The sequence below is a fragment of the Myxine glutinosa genome, chromosome 7 (genome assembly GCF_964187855.1).
Source record: "Myxine glutinosa chromosome 7, kmMyxGlut1.1, whole genome shotgun sequence".
NCBI classification, from domain to species: domain Eukaryota; kingdom Metazoa; phylum Chordata; class Myxini; order Myxiniformes; family Myxinidae; genus Myxine; species Myxine glutinosa.
The window spans coordinates 77,106,579-77,126,996 of NC_136267.1; the positions used below are offsets into that span (position 1 = coordinate 77,106,579).

General features: G+C 48.2%; 2 protein-coding genes across 11 annotated transcripts in view; one reads left to right on the top strand and one right to left on the bottom strand.

Annotated features, from left to right (window-relative positions):
- The window catches only part of ARPIN (actin related protein 2/3 complex inhibitor), a 32,756-nt gene extending 20,816 nt beyond the window's left edge, over nucleotides 1-11,940 (bottom strand). Inside the window, exons 1-2 of one of the 5 annotated variants that reach the window (XM_078781881.1) lie at nucleotides 11,789-11,940; nucleotides 7,546-7,638 (exon numbers count right to left, since the gene is read on the bottom strand). In XM_078781881.1, the coding sequence (XP_078638007.1) occupies nucleotides 7,546-7,637 (92 nt within the window). In that variant the 5' untranslated portion in view covers nucleotide 7,638; nucleotides 11,789-11,940. Of the gene's footprint in view, nucleotides 1-4,801; nucleotides 5,242-7,545; nucleotides 7,746-8,032; nucleotides 8,176-11,788 lie in introns of those variants that run through there. The other 4 variants (XM_078781880.1, XR_013624101.1, XM_078781883.1 and 1 more) reach the window with 4 other exon arrangements.
- Nucleotides 11,941-12,164: 224 nt separating this feature from the next.
- LOC137431336 (uncharacterized) overlaps nucleotides 12,165-20,418 on the top strand; it is a 47,170-nt gene continuing 38,916 nt past the window's right edge. For all 6 annotated transcript variants that reach the window (XM_068122558.2, XM_078781884.1, XM_078781888.1 and 3 more), the window contains exon 1: nucleotides 12,165-12,315. The gene's annotated coding sequence lies outside the window, so the exon portion shown is untranslated. The remainder of the gene's footprint in view (nucleotides 12,316-20,418) is intronic.

Consider the following 20,418-nt stretch of genomic DNA (forward strand, 5'->3'; position numbering starts at 1 on the left):
AAAGCAAAACCACCGGTTCAACATGTGGACACCGGTGGGGGAGGGAAGAACACGTGGACATGGGCGGGGGAGGGAAGAATATGGGGGGGGGGAGGGAAGAATACGGGGGGGGGGGAGGGAAGAATACGGGGGGGAGGGAAGAATACGGGGGGGGAGGGAAGAATACGGGGGGGGGGAGGGAAGAATACGGGGGGGGAGGGAAGAATACGGGGGGGGAGGGAAGAATACGGGGGGGGGAGGGAAGAATACGGGGGGGGAGGGAAGAATACGGGGGGGGAGGGAAGAATACGGGGGGGGGGGAGGGAAGAATACGGGGGGGGAGGGAAGAATACGGGGGGGGGAAGGGAAGAATACGGGGGGGAGGGAAGAATACGGGGGGGGAGGGAAGAATACGGGGGGGGAGGGAAGAATACGGGGGGGGAAGAATACGGGGGGGGGAGGGAAGAATACGGGGGGGGAGGGGAGAATACGGGTGGGGGGGAGGGAAGAACACGAGTGGGGGATGGAAGAACACGTGGACACGGGCGGGGGAGGGAAGAACACGTGGACACGGGCGGGGGAGGGAAGAACACGTGGACACGGGCGAGGGAGAGAAGAACACGTGGACACGGGCGGGGGAGGGAAGAACACGTGGACACGGGCGGGGGAGGGAAGAACACGTGGACACGGGCGGGGGAGGGAAGAACACGTGGACACGGGCGGGGGAGAGAAGAACACGTGGACACGGGCGGGGGAGGGAAGAACACGTGGACACGGGCGGGGGATGGAAGAACACGTGGACACGGGCGGGGGAGGGAAGAACACGTGGACACGGGCGGGGGAGGGAAGAACACGTGGACACGGGCGGGGGAGGGAAGAACACGTGGACACGGGCGGGGGAGGGAAGAACACGTGGACACGGGCGGGGGAGGGAAGAACACGTGGACACGGGCGGGGGAGGGAAGAACACGTGGACACGGGCGGGGGAGGGAAGAACACGTGGACACGGGCGGGGGAGGGAAGAACACGTGGACACGGGCGGGGGAGGGAAGAACACGTGGACACGGGCGGGGGAGGGAAGAACACGTGGACACGGGCGGGGGAGGGAAGAACACGTGGACACGGGCGGGGGAGGGAAGAACACGTGGACACGGGCGGGGGAGGGAAGAACACGTGGACACGGGCGGGGGAGGGAAGAACACGTGGACACGGGCGGGGGAGGGAAGAACACGTGGACACGGGCGGGGGAGGGAAGAACACGTGGACACGGGCGGGGGAGGGAAGAACACGTGGACACGGGCGGGGGAGGGAAGAACACGTGGACACGGGCGGGGGAGGGAAGAACACGTGGACACGGGCGGGGGAGGGAAGAACACGTGGACACGGGCGGGGGGGGAGGGAAGAACACGTGGACACGGGCGAAAGAGGGAATAACACGTGAACACGGGCGGGGGAGGGAAGAACACGTGAACACGGGCGGGGGAGGGAAGAACACGTGAACACGGGCGGGGGAGGGAAGAACACGTGAACACGGGCGGGGGAGGGAAGAACACGTGAACACGGGCGGGGGAGGGAAGAACACGTGAACACGGGCGGGGGAGGGAAGAACACGTGAACACGGGCGGGGGAGGGAAGAACACGTGAACACGGGCGGGGGAGGGAAGAACACGTGGACACGGGCGGGGGAGGGAAGAACACGTGGACACGGGCGGGGGAGGGAAGAACACGTGGACACGGGCGGGGGAGGGAAGAACACGTGGACACGGGCGAGGGAGGGAAGAACACGTGGACACGGGCGGGGGAGGGAAGAACACGTGGACACGGGCGGGGGAGGGAAGAACACGTGGATACTGCGGGAAGAACACGTGGACACGGGAGGGAAGGACATGGGCTGGGGAGGGAAGAACACGTGGACACGGGCGTGGGATGGAAGAACACGTGGACACGGGCGGGGGAGGGAAGAACACGTGGACACGGGCGGGGGAGAGAAGAACACGGGCGGGGGAGGGAAGAACACGTGAACACGGGCGGGGGAGGGAAGAACACGTGAACACGGGCGGGGGAGGGAAGAACACGTGAACACGGGCGGGGGAGGGAAGAACACGTGAACACGGGCGGGGGAGGGAAGAACACGTGAACACCGGCGGGGGAGGGAAGAACACGTGAACACGGGCGGGGGAGGGAAGAACACGTGAACACGGGCGGGGGAGGGAAGAACACATGGACACGGGCGGGGGAGGGAAGAACACGGGACGGAAGAACACGTAGACACGGGCGGGGAGGGAAGAACACGTGGACACGGGAGGGAAGAACACGTAGACACGGGCGGGGGAGGGAAGAACACGTGGACACGGGCGGAGGAGGGAAGAACACGTGAACACGGGCGGGGGAGGGAAGAACACGTGAACACGGGCGGGGGAGGGAAGAACACGTGAACACGGGCGGGGGAGGGAAGAACACGTGGACACGGGCGGGGGAGGGAAGAACACGAGGAGAGAAGGTAATTATTATTATATATATATATATATATATATTTTCTTTTTGTATTTAAGACATCAAACAAAGTGTAAGAGATTAGGAAAAAAGTAGGGGGTGGAAAAAAAAAATCCAGAGAGAGATCGAACGTGAACAAGCGTTACGCCTAGGTCCCCCGTCGGGGAAGTGATGTGAGTTGACAAAGTGGAACACGCAGAAAACATGCTATGATATGATATTTCGCTCACAAGGGTCAGACATACATGGAGGCGGCCATCTTGGATTTTGACGTGGCGACCCAATTTTCAATAGCGTTCTTCCTTATGCCTAGATACACCCACACACCAGAAGGTACTTCGCTTATTTTTCAAGATATTTCGCTCACAAGGTTCAGACATATATATGGTGGCGGCCGTCCTGGATTTTGACGTGGCGACCCACTTTACAATAGCGGTCTTCCTTATGCCGAGATACACCCACACACCAAATTAGAAGTTGGTACTTCGCTTATCTTTCAAGATATTCTTCTCACAAGATTCAGACATACATGGCGGCGGCCATCTTGAATTTTGACGTGGCGACCCAATTTTAAACAGCGTTCTTCCGTGTGCCTAGATACACCCACACACCAGATAAGAAGTTGGTACTTCGCTTATTTTTCGAGATATTTCTCTCACAATGTTCAGACATATATATATATGGTTGCGGCCGTCTTGGATTTTGACGTGGCGACCCAATTTTCAATAGCGTTCTTCCGTGTGCCTAGATACACCCACACACCAAATTAGAAGTTGGTACTTCGCTTATTTTTCAAGATATTCATCTCACAAGGTTCGGACATACATGGCGGTGGCCATCTTGGATTTTGACGTGGCGACCCAATAGATACACCCACACACCAGATTAGACGTTGGTACTTCGCTTATTGTTCGAGATATTTCGCTCACAAGTTTCAGGAATATATATGGTGGCGGCCATCTTGGATTTTGACGTGGCACCCCAATTTTCAATAGCGTTCGTCCTTATGCCGAGATCCACCCACACACCAGATTAGACGTTAGTACTTCGCTTATTTTTCAAGATATTCATCTCACAAGGTTCAGACATACATGGCGGCGGCCATCTTGGATTTTGACGTGGTGACCCAATTTTCAATAGCGGTCTTCCTTATGCCTAGATACACCCACACACCAGATTAGAAGTTGGTACTTCGCTTATTTTTCAAGATATGCAGGTTACAAGGTTCAGACATACATGGCATCAGACATACATGGCGGCGGCCATCTTGGATTTTGACGTGGGTTGCACCCACACACCAAATTCGAATGTGGTCCTTTGCTTACGCACGCGCGCACGCCCGCACGCACGCACACCCGCACGGACGGACGGAGGGGAAAGCCATAGTCCCCCTTTTGCTCCGCTGAGCGACGGGGGACAATAACAAAATACCGTACCACCCGACTGGGCAGGCCTCGAGGCTAACCAGTCCCCAAAAACACGAACGACCAAACAGACTGTCTAATACACAATTGTGCACGAAATGCAAAACACGATCGAACCAGAAACACAGTAGCCACAAACACAGCAAAACAAAATACTCAACTTTGTGAAAAACACAACTTAACTTTGATCAACGTGGACGAGCTCAGACGACACACAACCTCACCCGGGGAACAGGAAACGGAAGAAGTCAATAATTGTTTAAGCTTGTCTAAGCAAATATCAAGAAACAAGGAAATTTCTAAATTTAATACACTCTCTTTTCAGTTCAAGTATCAACGAGAACGACACTCTTCGACGTCACGACATCGACCGATATGCCTCCGCCCACATTATTACATCATTATAATACTTGTTCCAAGTTTGATGTAAATCCATTCAGCTGTTCTGAAGTTATCACATTTTTACTTGGCATAACCTGCTGACCTTTCACCCCAAAATCTAATCAGTTCATCTTTACATCATTATACATACCTGTTCCAAGTTTTAATTAGATCACTTCAGCCATTCTCAAGTTATAGATCTATTATGGACTTTGACCTTTCACCCCAAAATCTGATCAGTTAATCTTTACATCATTATACATACCTGTCCCAAGTTTTAATTAGACCACTTCAGCCATTCTCAAGTTATAGATCTGTTATGGACTTTGACCTTTGCCCCCAAAATCTAATCAGTTCATCTTTACATCATTCTACATAACTGTACCAAATTTGGTCAGAATCCCATCACTGGTTCACAAGTTATCGCGGTAACAGGATTTTTACCTAACATGACCTCTGACATTTGGCCTTTCACCTCGTGACCCCAAAATCTAATGAGTTCATCTTGACCTCATTATACATACCTGCACCAAGTTTGACTAAGATCCCTTCAGCCGTTTTCAAGTTATTGCGGTAATGAAAACCTATCACGGACGGAGGGAATATGAGAAGAAAACACAAGGTAAAGTTGGTGGTCTTTCTGTCTTCTGCAGACTCCTCTCTGGCCTTGCTCCCCCAGCTCTCTCTGTGCTCTGTCTCCCAAATATTCCTGCAGGACACACAAGATCTGCCAGCAACCCTCTTCTGATAAAACTTCGAAAATCAAGACTCTCTGCTCACCTTCACTCTTTCATTCGTCTGTTTTCCTGCCTCAGGAACAAACTCCCTCACTCTCTTCAATCCCACTCCTCCCTCCAGGTCTTCAAAAGCGCTGCTCACCACCATCTTTTGTGTTCATCCCCCATCCAAAACCTTGATCTTTTCTACCCCCGTTAATCCATCTCCTTCAAATTCCCTGCTTTCTTTCCTGAAAGTCCTAGTGTCTATCTGTTTATCCTGTGTACCCCACGCCAGCCCTCTCCCTTCCACAGATCTCCCGATGCCAGTGTTCCCTACTGTTGTGCTTCCCTCTCTCCCCCTCTCTTTATTATATATTGTATGTGTTAACTCTTACATGAGCCTAGACTTTAAAAAAAAAAAAAAAAAAAAAACAGGAAACGGAAAGACAACCACGTCTGAAAATACAAAAAATGTGCCACTTAAAATTATCATCAACTAGGGCATGCCCGTACTATATATAAGCTAGGACGTGCCCGTACGTGGGTGCAAAAAAACATGCGTGCAAACAACAACAACAAAAAAAAACTTTGAAACCACGTGGCAGTAACGACCACAGAACCCCCCCCCCCCTCTATTTACATGAATGGTTTGGTCCATTCGCAACGACCACAGAACCCCCCCCCCCTCTATTTACATGCAATGGTTTGGTCCAAAGCGAACGGCTTGCAGTGTTTGGTAAAGAAATCGCCATAGCTCGGTAAGTACTTGTCCGATTAATATGAAACCTTGAAAAGGCACATCCTCGGGTCCCCAGCAATATACCTGGCAAGTTTAAAGTATATCGGACCCGTGGTTGTCGAGAAACAGCGGTCACAGACAAACAAACGTACAAACGTACAAACAAACAAACACACAGAGATTACTGGAATTATAGATAGATGCAACACTGATTATGCTGGTTGCCTTGTTGTGCCTTTGCAGCACCAATCAAATTTGCCGCTTGCAGACCCAACCCATCGTGGGGTATGGTGGTCTTTGAACTCTCTACATTTAAAAGATTTCTTCAAACAGTGTAATGAAAACAAAAACGATTGCAGCAATTTTAAAGAGTCAGGGTTCAGCATAAGAGTTGGGAAGCATGGGCTCGCACGCCAAACAATGTTGGACACCGTTGCCAGGTAACACAATGTGGGGGCAGCAAGGTGACGGAAAATGTTTCCGTACAATTTTGATTTGATGAAGCAGTTTAGTGGGAAGGGTTATACTGTTTAGTTTGCTATCGTCTTTACAGTGTTTTGCTTGTCAAGAAAGAAAGCATCACGTACGGCCCAGATTTAAAAAGCATGTTTTTAAATTCTTAGTACGAGTCGGATGGAGGTTTGAACCACCGACCTAGACTCAGAGTCAGAGGACGCTCTAACGACTACACCACCCAGTCGGGTTCCTCCGAGAAAACTCTCTAACCACTACACCACCCAGTCGTCTTCCTTCGAGAGGACGCTCTACCCACTACACCACCCAGTCGGGTTCCCTCCGAGAGGACGCTCTAACCACTACACCTCCCAGTCGTCTACCTCCGAGAGGACGCTCTAGCCACTACACCACCCAGTCCGGCTCCCTCCGAGAAAACTCTAACCACTACACCACCCAGTCGTCTTCCTCCGAGAGGAGAGGACGCTCTACCCACTACACCACCCAGTCGGGCTCCCTCCGAGAAAACTCTCTAACCATAAAACCACTACACCACCCAGTCGTCTTCCTTCGAGAGGACGCTCTACCCACTACACCACCCAGTCGGGTTCCCTCCGAGAGGACGCTCTAACCACTACACCTCCCAGTCGTCTACCTCCGAGAGGACGCTCTAGCCACGACACCACCCAGTCGGGCTCCCTCCGAGAAAACTCTCTAACCACTACACCACCCAGTCGGGCTCCCTCCGAGAGGACGCTCTAGCCACTACACCACCCAGTCGGGCTCCCTCCGAGAAAACTCTAACCACTACACCACCCAGTCGTCTTCCTCCGAGAGGAGAGGACGCTCTACCCACTACACCACCCAGTCGGGCTCCCTCCGAGAAAACTCTCTAACCACTACACCACCCAGTCGGGCTCCCTCCGAGAGGACGCTCTAGCCACTACACCACCCAGTCGTCTTCCTCCGAGAGGAGAGGACTCTCTAACCACTACACCACCCACACCCAGTCGGGCTCCCCCCCGAGAGGACGCTCTAACCACACCACCCAGTCGTCTCCCTCCGAGAGGATGCTCGCTCTGACCACTACACCACCCAGTCGGGCTCCCTCCGAGAGAACGCTCTAACCACTACACCACCCAGTCGGCTCCGGACACCGTGAAGACAGCAAACGTTTCCTTTCAAGAACAATATCAAAATATGTAACAATATGAACCAATCGCATTTCATTTCATGAAACTCGAGAAGAAAACGAGTTTGTGGGGAACTTTTGGATCTGCAAAACAAAACATTCCAACAAGAAACCGCCATTTAAAGCCGAAGGGAGGAAGGAATAAGGAAGAATCCTGAACCCTACCCCTGCCATTGTTGAGGGTCCCATCGGCCCATCCAGCGCTTGCTGTTCACCGGGCGGGAAGGTAGCGCGCAGTCCTCATATATTCGACTCATTCTGAGGAAAACAAGTGCGCAACAACCCCTTCCTTGGTTTTGCTTGGGAACTTTAAAACTTCCTTGTTTTGCATTACACCGTGACTGTAATAGTCACTCGCTTTGTGATGCGTGATTGGTTGAATTAAAAAGAAAAAGAAAACACAAAATGCTTCACCTCATTTTATTGCCTACCTACAATATAAGTGTTAAGCAAAGAAGAAAAAGGAACAACCTAGTGAACAATAAATCCTAATGGCAATACACTACCTTAATTGCGGTGTATTGGTGTTTATTCATTATTCCATTGATCAAACAAATCGGGAGAAAATTTACATTACCAAAGTGAACTGGCAGAGTAGGAAAATTAAAATATAAAACAGGGTTGTGTTCAGACACAAAGTTGGCTTACGTACTCAAGCAAGCACTCCATTGAAAACTGTTGATAAGGAACGGTTGGCTTGGCAAGCGCTGGCTCGCTGCTTGGTAACGGAGCACACTTCAGATGAGCAGTTTAAAACATAGTAGTCTACTTGCCAAGCCTATAGAGCCCTCTTGTGAACCCGGAAATGTTGAGTACCCCAAAGTTTTAAGTTAGAAATGTACAGTATGGGTCCCCAGCACTTAGAAACTGCCGGATGCTAACTTGCATATGTTGGGCAATTAGCAAAATTAGCATTAATAGCATTAACCCTATCAAACATAGGCCTGGGACACTGAAATTTCTGTTTCGCTCTATTGCTCCACTTTTATTCACAGGTATTAGAGGTAACAAAGGCAAGTACCATACCAAACTAGAATAATATGACTATGGGTAAATAATATCCTCAAAATTAAAACACAAGTATACCCAAAATTATCAGAGCTGAAAAATATGTGCACTAGTTACACAACATAAAACTTCCATCAAGAAAGAGCGTCTTGCACTTCTACTACTCTGCACTGTTATAAAGCATATCCTCATCATGAAACTCATCCTCATCGTCTTCATAAAGCATATCCACAGGCCGGCTATGGGTGGATTGTTTCATCACCCCTACCCTCATAGCTCACAGGTTCTGGCGAGCAGAAAGAGAGGGTGATTGGATGCTGTGACAGAAAGAGAGGGTGCAGAAAGAGAGAGTGACAACCCCTCTACCTAGCCGCGACAAAGTGATGAAGAACAAGACAAACAAACGGAGACTGGGTGAGCTCCTGTGCACACACAGCAGAGGAGATCACATCAAGATGGTCAGCAAAGCAGACAGTATTGTCACTCATGACGAGGCTGACGTCTCCCTCATCTCATACATGTTGGATGCAGCCAGTCGCGGAGCTGAAACTGTCCGCATTCTCAGCGACGACACTGATGTTTTCGTACTCATGGTCTATTGGTGCTGGAAGGTGGGTATCACATGTAACCTGCAGATGGAGAGATGGGATGGCACTATTCTCAACATCAATTCGACAGTAGAGAATCTCGGTGAGCAGTGTCGCTCCATCCTGGCTATGCATGCTCTCTCCGGATGTGACACCACCTCCTATCCCGCGGGGAAAGGGAAGGTGTCCGCACTCAAGGCCATGGGAGTAGTACCTGGTGACCTGCTTCACTTCATCGGAGAGGAGGGAGCTACTGATTTACAGATTACAGAGGCAGTGAGTGGTTTCTTCCTGGCTCTGTACAACGAGAGGGAGTCGGCATCTCTGAACGTCGCCATATATATGACATCTACCGAAAGCGCAAAACTCCCCCAGCACTGAAGACACTGCCTCCGACAGAGCGCAACGCCCTCCTCCATGGACGGCGTGCCCATCTACAGGTGCTGCTTTGGAAAGCAGCAGAGACTGCCCTGACCCACCAGCTGTGGACATAACAGAGTTTGGATGGAATAAGAAGGAAGGCGAGAAGGGAGAGGAAGTCATCATGCCCATCCTGGATTCAAGCCCCGTTGCTCCTCTTGCCGTGTTGGAAATGATCAGCTGTAGCTGCAAAGCTGGGTTAAAGCCCTGTTTAACAGCAACGTGCAGCTGCGTAGCTGCAGGCCTGGCCTGTACCAGCTACGGCTTCTGCAAAGGCTCTGATAGTACATGTTGCAACACACTCACACACTCACAGCAAGAAGAGCAATATGAGAAGAATGTAGAGTCAGGAGAAGAAGATGAAGATGATGAGGATGAGTTTCATGATAAGGATATGCTTTATAACAGTGCAGAGTAGTAGAAGTGCAAGACGCTCTTTCTTGATGGAAGTTTTATGTTGTGGAACTAGTGCACATATTTTTCAGCTCTGATAATTTTGGGTATACTTGTGTTTTAATTTTGAGGATATTATTTACCCATAGTCATATTATTCTAGTTTGGTATGGTACTTGCCTTTGTTACCTCTAATACCTGTGAATAAAAGTGGAGCAATAGAGCGAAACAGAAATTTCAGTGTCCCAGGCCTATGTTTGATAGGGTTAATGCTATTAATGCTAATTTTGCTAATTGCCCAACATATGCAAGTTAGCATCCGGCAGTTTCTAAGTGCTGGGGACCCATACTGTACATTTCTAACTTAAAACTTTGGGGTACTCAACATTTCCGGGTTCACATTGCTGGCAAGTAGACTATAGGCCCTGATAGGGGTATTACCCCTGGCGCTCACCTGGTAGAATAAACGGTATACTGCACCGACTAAAGGTATTTTAAACCAATTTCAATGGTTGCTGGAAGACAGGGCAGCATGTAGAATCATACGAACATAATCACAACACTTTAAACAAACAAACAAAAAGTACCTATTTTGAACCATGAACCATGAACAAACGTTGATGCATCACGGGTGGTGAAGGTTGTGATCAAGTTTCATCGAAATAGTGTTTGTAGTTTCAGAGGAAAAAGCAAATTCATATTTTGGGGGGTCAAACCTGGATCCACTTTGACCCCTGGTAGACCTCCTCAGACCCAGATTTTTTTTAAATACAGTGAACAAACTTTAGTAACAACACAACACAACACCTATCATTTGTGCCAAATTTGGTCGCAATCCCATCAGCGGTTTCGGAGAAGAAGTTTCTAGTGTTTACGGACTGACGGGCGGACGGACTGATGGACGGACAACGCGCCATCGCATAAGCTCCCCTGAACGTCGTTCCAGGTGAGCTAAAAAGACTTTAAAACTTAAAGCATTTACTTATCGTATTCAAACTTGGCACACAGATCAGATGAATTAATTATGGCTTACATATGAACGTCATTTTCTTTCAAGGTCAGATCCAGGATGGCCGACTGGCGGCCATTTTGTTCCTTAAATGTGTCCCAAACCATTTCTTGAACATGCAAGGTCCGATTTTGTTCAAACTTGGTACAAGCAGAGTACATGATGGCATACGCATGCACCTCACTATATTTTGGGATCTGATCAAAGATGGCCGACTGGTAGACTGGCGGCCATTTTAGTTGTAAAAAAAACCTGTTATTGAACACATCCTCGACCGATTTTATTCAAACATGGCACAAAGACAATATATGAGTATATATATATATATACATATATATATATATATACTAGCTTGGTGAGGCTCGCTACGCTCGCCTCACCAAGCGTCGATACAAATACAATTGAAGTTGAAAAAAAAAATTTCCCAAAAAAATTCCCCCCAAAAAATAAATAATAAATTGGAAAAATTTTCAAAAAAGATACCCTTAGGACATACCGACGGGAGAGATATGTGCATTCCAGAAGTTTGGTACGATTTCACAAAAGTTTGAGAAAGTAGTTCAGTGACAACACAGGACAGGACAGGCACTGCACAAATATATATATAGATATATATATATATATATGCAGAAGTTTGTTTTGTAATCTGACCAACGATGGCCGGCCAACTGACGGATTTTTACTCCGTACAACAAAATTACTAAATATGACATTGTCTTATGACATGACATTTTATGTCTGTTTCTTCTTGTTTTCTCAAAATATTAAACGGAAGCCTATTTGACGTTGATGCATCACTAGATTATAATACAACAGCATTATACTGACTCTGGCATTGCCAACAGCGAACAGGAGAAAGTCATATTGCAATTAATTAATAGATAAAACATAATCAGCACTGCAGAAAGTAGGAAAATACAATTTCAGGATTGCTCACTAATGGTATATTCCAACCTGTAGTCCAGTCTGGATTGGACGACTTACGACTTACGAGTTCGAGGGACTGGAACTGGATGCAACTTTATTGCGGTGTATAGGCAGGGAGTTGCTTGTACGTCAGAACCCTAAAGCAGTATGCCACATCAGGACGGTAAAATATGCCTTTCGATCCACGTGTGGGATATTGACACGGCACACGTGACCGGGCCAAACGTCCTCTTGGCATGTTTAATTATTTATTTTTTTGGCGGCTTTAATTATTTATTTATTTGGCGAGTTTAATTATTTATTTTTGGCAGGTAAATGCTCATTGTTATATTATCAATCCAAGTGAAGTTAAATAAAATAAACATAAGAAAAGATGTAAAATAAGGCTCGATAATTTATTAAATGGGAGATCACAAGAGCTGATGACAATCAAATTCCATGACCTATAACCTCTGACCCGGTTGTCTGTTGGCCGAGTCCGAGTGGAAGGGGGTTTGGTGCTCCCGGAGCCTGGTGGTGTTCCCCGGACCAGCGTTGGAAGCGGGTTCCGTGATCGATTCCGCCGACGAGACCGGCTCTGGCGTCGGCGCGGTAAGATCCAGCATCGTGACGGGTCGAGTCGGCTGCCTAATGAGTAATGGCGGCCTCGATCGTACAGTGACAGTCGAGTCTCATGAAATTAGCGATTGCTGCTTTTCAATCTCTCGGCACCATTTTTTGTTGTTAAACGGGCGAGTGTGTTCTCGATCCTCGCGTTTAACATCTTCGGGCCTTGAGCACGTGTTCGGAAAGGTCTGATGACCGTGTAGTGGAGGGAGTGGACCCGACCCCCACCTGCCACCCCTGCCACATGGCAAGGATCGGCGTCAGGCTGCGTTAAACTTGAATTTATGATTTATTCATTCGAGAGAGAAAACACACTTGACTTGCAACAAAGGGAATGAGACACAAGTTTTGATTTCACTCATTCGTTTGTACAAGTACGTGTTGCATCTCCTGCCCCCACCTTCGGGGGCTGTACCTGCTCTCTGCACGACACCTTTCCAATTTCCGTGCACCTCGAGTAGTCTTTGTTGTAACTTGCAATTTTGAAAGCAAAAATATATATAAGAAAAAAACAATGAATTGATTTATGCATGCTCTTGTTGTCGTCCAACAATCATTCGATATTACCTGTGATGTGAAACGCCTCTCTTTACCTGTGTTGTTATTTGGTGTCAGTATTGAAGACCATTTAATTAAACTCGGGTAATTCCATACTTGGAACAACTTTACCATCTGTTTATACCTCTTTATGCATCGATATTCCATATGTTAAAGGTGAAATGATGTATGCCCTTTCCAAAAGGTCTTATAAATATAACCTTTGCTGTGGTTGGTTGATCTGTGAAGCATCTTTTCAGACTCATTTGGGGTTTGAGGTCGGGTGGGCAATGGGCATCATGGATTGGCGGCCAAAATAATGCTTCAGGATCTTGCACTTGAGTTGAACGTCTATACCTACCTGGGTGGCAGTATTTTTCTCGATGTACAAAAACACTCACCTGTGTAGTTGTATCTTTCTTAACATAGGTAGGGGAGACTTGTGCATTGGGCTACCCCCTCTAGCAGGTATTCGTGGCACAGGGAGTTCGTTGTGACGACGTCAACATGAAGCAAGGACGTCCATCTTGAATCCAAAGTGAGTGCACCACTGTTGAAGAAATGTAAGTGCCAAACAGTTCAATCTTGGTTTCATCAGACCACAGAATCTTGTTTCTCACAGTCTGAGAGTCCTTTAGGTGCTTTTTTGCAAACTCCCAGTGGGCTTTCATGTGTCTTTCACAGAGGAGAGGCTTCCGTCTGGCCACTCTGCCGTAAATCCCAGATCGGTGGAGTGTTGCAGTGATGGTTGTCCTTCTGGAAGTTTCTCCCATCTCCACACAGGATCTCTGGAGCTCAGCCAGAGTGACCATCGGGTTCTTGGTCATTTCTCTTACCAAGGCCCTTCTCTCCTGATTTCTCAGTTTGGCCGAGCGGCCAGCTCGAGGACGAGTCCTGGTTGTTCCAAACTTCTTCCATTTAAGAATTATGGAGGCCACTGTGCTCTTAAGGCTGCTTAAGGCTCTTAAGGCCACAAGCATAAGGCTGCAACATAACAAGATGTGAAAAAAAAGTGAAGGTCTGAATACTTTCTGAATCCACTGTACATGCATACATTTGTACATACACACACGTTGGCAAGAAGGTTGCCAGAACGTACAATTTGAAAAAGGGTGTTATGAGAGGAGGCCGAGTTCCCCTGATTTTGCTTATAAAGAAGAAACTGAACTGAGTCTGAAACGACTACTGAGGTGGGGATGTGATTTCAGCAAAATGGAAACTCCTGACAGAGGCATGATACGGAGTAGATATCACATTCATTCACCAGTTACTACATTTGAATGAGTAGATCAGGATTGGGGTTTTATGAAAGGGTTTTTGTGTTAATTGCTTTGCCATGATTGTTGATTGCTTGAGTGTCTGAACTAAATATCAGAGGTAGCGCTATTTGTAAAGAACTCTTGACTTGTTTCTTCCCGGTGTGTACCCTGGTTTAGAATAGGTACACCGTATCCCTGCGTGTCGTAAGAGGCGACTAAGAGGGTTGGCTTCAGGAAGGGCATCCGGCCATAAAAACATTGCCTCAAAAAGAGAACCATGACAATTAAAACTACATATGGGCAGGGTACAGCCCGAAGTGGAGATCGGTTTCTGAGGTTTGGGACATGGAATGTAGGGACAATGACAGGGCGATCAGGAGAAGTGGTGGAAGTATTGGTCAGAAGAAGAGTGGACATATGTTGTGTGCAAGAGACGAGATGGAAGGGAAGTGGTGTGAGAATGGTAAAGGGTAGGCAGGGACAGAAATACAAGTTTGTGTGGCAAGGGTGCCCAGAGGGCGTGAATGGTGTTGGTGTCCTGTTTTCTGAGGAGTTTGTAGACAATGTGGTGGGTGTGACTAGAGTGAGTGATAGGTTGATGATGGTGAAATTGATGATTGGAAAGCTCTTGGTGAACGTCATCTCGGGATATGCTCCGCAGGTTTGTCGGAGCGATGAAGAGAAGGACAAGTTCTGGTGTGCGATGGAGGAGCTGATGGAAAATGTGAAAGATGAGGAAGTTGTTGTGGTAGGAGGAGACCTAAATGGACATGTGGGAAGGAGTATGGACGGTTTTGAGGGAGTTCATGGGGGTTACGGATATGGTGTGAGAAATGGAGAAGGTGAAAGGATTTTGGAGTTTGCTGATGGAGCTGATTTGTTGATTTGTAATACTCAGTTCCAGAAAGAGGATAATAAGCTTGTTACATACACGTCAGGTGGGTCGACGACAACCGTTGACTACCTGATGGTGCGTAGGCGAGATAGGGGGCACCTCCGGGACACAAAGGTGATCCCGGGGGAGGAGGCTTTTTCACAGCACCACTTGGTTGTCTGCGACATAAGGGTGAAAGGTGCGAGGAAAGCTCGGCGGGTGAAGTACCAACCGAGAATGAAGGTGTGGAGGTTGAAAGAGGTGACAGTAAGGGAGGCATTAAAAGAGAGGCTGAGTAGGGTAGAGGATGATGTGGTTGAGCTTGAAAGTGGTTGGATGTCAACGAAAGGGTCTGTTGGGAGCCGTTGGTGAGGTATGTGGATGGACAAAAGGACCACCGAGGCACTCGGAAACATGGTGGTGGGATGATGAAGTTGGAAAGAGGATTGACGAGAAGAGGAAGAAGTTCAAGGAGTGGCAGAAGGCGAAGGGTACGGGAGCAGAAACAGCAGAGCATGAAAGTTATAAGGCTGCAAAGAAAGGCAGCAAAGGCGCAGGAGGCATGTCGGAAAATGTTCGGAGAACGCTTGGATTAGGATTCGGAAGAGGGTCAGAGAGCGGTATTCAGGATTGCAAAGCAGATAGCGAAAGAGAGGTGTGATGTGATAGGGGTGAGTTGCTTGAAGAATGAAGTGGGACAAATCGTTGTGGACCCAGATGGAATTAAAGGAAGGTGGAAAAGATATATGGAAAAGATATATGGAAATGCTGTTGAATACAGAAGTGATGTGGTGGTGCCACGCCATGGCATGGATTGTGGGTGAATAGGCTAACCCCCGCTCTAGCAGGGAAAATGGCCTTAAAATGCATGTTGTTGTTGTTGTTGTTGTTGTTGTTGTTGTTGTTGTTGAATACAGAGAATGAATGGGATGGCAACATGGAGAGTAACCCAGTTTTAGGACCGGCAGAGAAGATAACTGAGAAGGAAGTTGAAGAAGCGATAAAAGCAATACAACAACAACAACATGCATTTTAAAAGGCCATTTTCCCTGCTAGAGCGGGGGTTAGCCTTGCGGTCCTGATGACAATCTTCTCCATTTTGCCCTATTTTCTGCATCTCTCCTTGTTAACCCCCTTGCCCGCATTTCTTCTTCCACCATCTTTAGCCAAGTCTTTCTCGGTCTTCCCCGTCCTCTGCTTCCTTCTACATTCATTTCCACCACTCTTCTCAACCAGTCACTTTCATCCTTCCTCAACACATGACCAAACCATCTCAACCTGTTCCTCTTCACAGCATCAATCACAGGCTCTATTCCCAGCATCTTTCGCAATTCATCATTTGTCTTCCTCTCTCTCAACAATACTCCGCACATCCGTCGAACCATTCGCATTTCCACCCTTTCCAACCTTCGTTGCTGCTCTACGTTCATTACCCATGTCTCGCTCCCATAAATCATAACACTTCTCACACATGCAGCATACACCTTTCCCTTCAGCTTCAACGACACTCCCCTCATCAGCAGCATGCCATTCAGTTCCCGAAACTTCTTCCATGCACATCTCACTCGAGCAACCGTTGCCGAGTCTGATCCACCTTCTCCATTCAGCATGTCTCCGAGGTAGCAAAATGTTTTCACACCTTCCAGCTTCACGCCGTCTCCAAGATCCAACTCAACATTTCCTCCATCTGCAACTCCCTCTGTGCACACCTTACATTTGAATGTAGCTGCCACACTGGTTAATGACCCTCTCAGACCACTACATTTTTGATGAACCCACTCAGCGCACATTGTACATTGAATGGAGTTCACTCCGACACCCTTCCTACACACAGCACAGGGCCACTTCCCAGTTCTTTCCACCTCACCACATGCTTTACCACATGCCATCACCTTCGTCTTTCCGATATTCACCTTCAGACCTTTTGTCTCCATACATTCCTTCCACGTGTTCATCTTTTCCTTCAGTCCATCCATACTTTCCGCAATCAACACCAGATCATCTGCATACAACAACTCCCACGGTAAACCCTCCTTTACGTTCTGAGCCAGCACCTCCATCACAGCTACAAATAGTAGTGGACTTAGTACCGACCCCTGATGCACTCCCACCTTCACCTCAAACTCACCACTGTTCCCGTCCTTCGTCCTTACAGCTGTGCACGCTCTTTTGTACATTGCCATCACTACTCTGATCAACCATTCCTCCACTCCTAACTTCCTCAATGCCCATGTCAATACTTTGCGTGGTACCCTATCGAATGCTTTCTCCAGATCAACAAACCCAAGAAACAACTTCTTCCTCTTCTCCATGTACTTCTCCTGCAACTGCCTCACAATGAAAAGCGTGTCTGTCGTTCCTCTTCCTGGCATGAATCCAAACTGCATTTCGTCGATCTTCACTTTCTTCCTTATCCTCCTCTCCAACACCCTTTCCAATACCTTCATTCCATGCTCCAATAACTTTATCGCTCGGTACGAGCCACACTCCAGAGGGTCACCTTTCCCCTTGTATAGAGGGACGAGGGTACTCAGTTCCCAATCCACTGGAATGCGGCCTTCTTTCACCACCAGATTACAGATCTCTGTCATTCTCTTCACACCCCAACTTCCTGCTGCCTTCAACATATCTCCCACAACTCCCGTCGGCCCTCCCACATTTCTACCCTTCATTGCTTTTATCGCTTCCTCAACTTCCTTCTCAGTTATCTTCTCTGCCGGTCCTAAAACTGGGTTACTCTCTATGTTGCCATCCAATTCATTCTCTGTATTCAACAGCATTTCCATATATCTTTTCCATCTTCCTTTAATTCCATCTGGGTCGACAACGATTTGTCCCACTTCATCCTTCAAGCAACTCACCCCCATCACATCACACCTCTCTTTCGCTATCTGCTTTGCAATCCTGAATACTGCTTTCTGACCCTCTTCCGAATCCAAGCGTTCTCCGAACATTTTCCTACATGCCTCCTGCGCCTTTGCTACCTCTTTCTTTGCAGCCTTCCTGGCTGCCTTATAACTTTCATGCTCTGCCCGTTTCTGCTCCCGTACCCTTCGCATTCTGCCACTCCTTGAACTTTTTCCTCTTCTCGTCAATCCTCTTTCCAACTTCATCATCCCACCACCATGTTTCCGAGTGCCTCGGTGGTCCTTTTGTCCATCCACATACCTCACCAACGGCTCCAAACAGACTAGCTTTCATCGACATCCAACCACTTTCAAGCTCAACCACATCATCCTCGACCCTACTCAGGCTCTCTTTTAATGCCTCCCTTACTGTCACCTCTTTCAACCTCCACACCTTCATTCTCGGTTGGTACTTCACCCGCCGAGCTCTCCTCGTACCTTTCACCCTTACGTCGCAGACAACCAAGTGGTGCTGTGAAACAGCCTCCTCCCCCGGGATCACCTTTGTGTCCCGGAGGTGCCCCCTATCTCGCCTACGCACCATCAGGTAGTCAACGGTTGTCGTCGACCCACCTGACGTGTATGTAACAAGCTTATTATCCTCTTTCTGGAACTGAGTATTACAAATCAACAAATCAGCTCCATCAGCAAACTCCAAAATCCTTTCACCTTCTCCATTTCTCACACCATATCCGTAACCTCCATGAACTCTGTCAAAACCATCCATACTCCTTCCCACGTGTCCATTTAGGTCTCCTCCTACCACAACAACTTCCTCATTTTTCACGTTTTCCATCAGCTTCTCTATCGCACACCAGAACTTGTCCTTTTCTTCATCGCTTCGACCAACGTGCGAAGCATATCCCGAGATGACGTTCACCAAGAGCTTTCCAATCATCATTTTCACCATCATCAACTTATCACTCACTCTCGTCACACTCACCACACTGTCTACAAACTCCTCAGAAAACAGGACACCAACACCATTCACGCCCTCCAGGCACCCTTGCCACACAAACTTGTATTTCTGTCCCTGCCTACCCTTCACCATTCTCACACCACTTCCCTTCCATCTCGTCTCTTGCACACAACATATGTCCACTCTTCTTCTGACCAATACTTCCACCACTTCTCCTGATCTCCCTGTCATTGTCCCTACATTCCATGTCCCAAACCTCAGAAACCGATCTCCACTTCGGGCTGTACCCTGCCCATATGTACTTGTAATTGTCATGGTTCCCTTTTTGAGGCAATGTTTTTTATGGCCGGATGCCCTTCCTGACGCCAACCCTCTTAGTCGTCTCTTACGACACGCAGGGATACGGTGTACCTATTCTTATACAGGGTACACACCGGGGTAGAAAGCAATGAAGAGTAGAAAAGCGGGAGGGCCGACGGGAGTTGTGGGAGATATGTTGAAGGCAGCAGGAAGTTGGGGTGTGAAGAGAATGACAGATGTGTAATCTGGTGGTGAAAGAAGGCTGCATTCCAGTGGATTGGGAACTGAGTACCCTCGTCCCTCTATACAAGGGGAAAGGTGACCCTCTGGAGTGTGGCTCGTACCGAGCGATAATGTTATTGGAGCATGGAATGAAGGTATTGGAAAGGGTGTTGGAGAGGAGGATAAGGAAGAAGGTGAAGATCGACGAAATGCAGTTTTGATTTATGCCAGGAAGAGGAATGACACACGCGCTCTTTATTGTGAGGCTGTGGCAGGAGAAGTACATGGAGAAGAGGAAGAAGTTGTTTCTTGGGTTTGTTGATCTGGAGAAAGCATTCGATAGGGTTCCACGCGAAGTATTGACATGGGCATTGAGGAAGATAGGAGTGGAGGAATGGTTGATCAGAGTCGTGATGGCAATGTACAAAAGAGCGCGCACAGCTGTAAGTACGAAGGACGGGAACAGTGGTGAGTTTGAGGTGAAGGTGGGAGTGCATCAGGGGTTGGTACGAAGTCCACTACTATTTGTAGCTGTGATGGAGGTGCTGGCTCGAACGTAAAGGAAGGTTTAGCGTGGGAGTTGTTGTGTGCAGATGATCTGGTGTTAATTGCGAAAAGTATGGATGGGCTAAAGGAAAAGATGAACAAGTGGAAGGAATGTATGGAGACAAAAGGTCTGTAAAGGTGAATATTGGAAAGACGAAGGTGATGGCAAGTGGTAAAGCATGTGGTGAGGTGGAAAGAACTGGGAAGTGGCCATGTGCTGTGTGCAGGAAGGGTGTCGGAGTGAACTCCGTACAATGTGCTCTGAGTGGGTTCATCAAAAATGCAGTGGTCTGAGAGGGTCATTAACCAGTGTGGCAACTACATTCAAATGTAAGGTGTGCACAGAGGGAGCTGCAGATGGAGGAAATGTTGAGTTGGATCTTGGAGACGGCATGAAGCTGGAAGGTGTGAAAACATTTTGCTACCTTGGAGACGTGCTGAATGGAGAAGGTGGATCAGACTCGGCAACGGTTGCTAGAGTGAGATGTGCATGGAAGAAGTTTCGGGAACTGAGTGCCGTGCTGA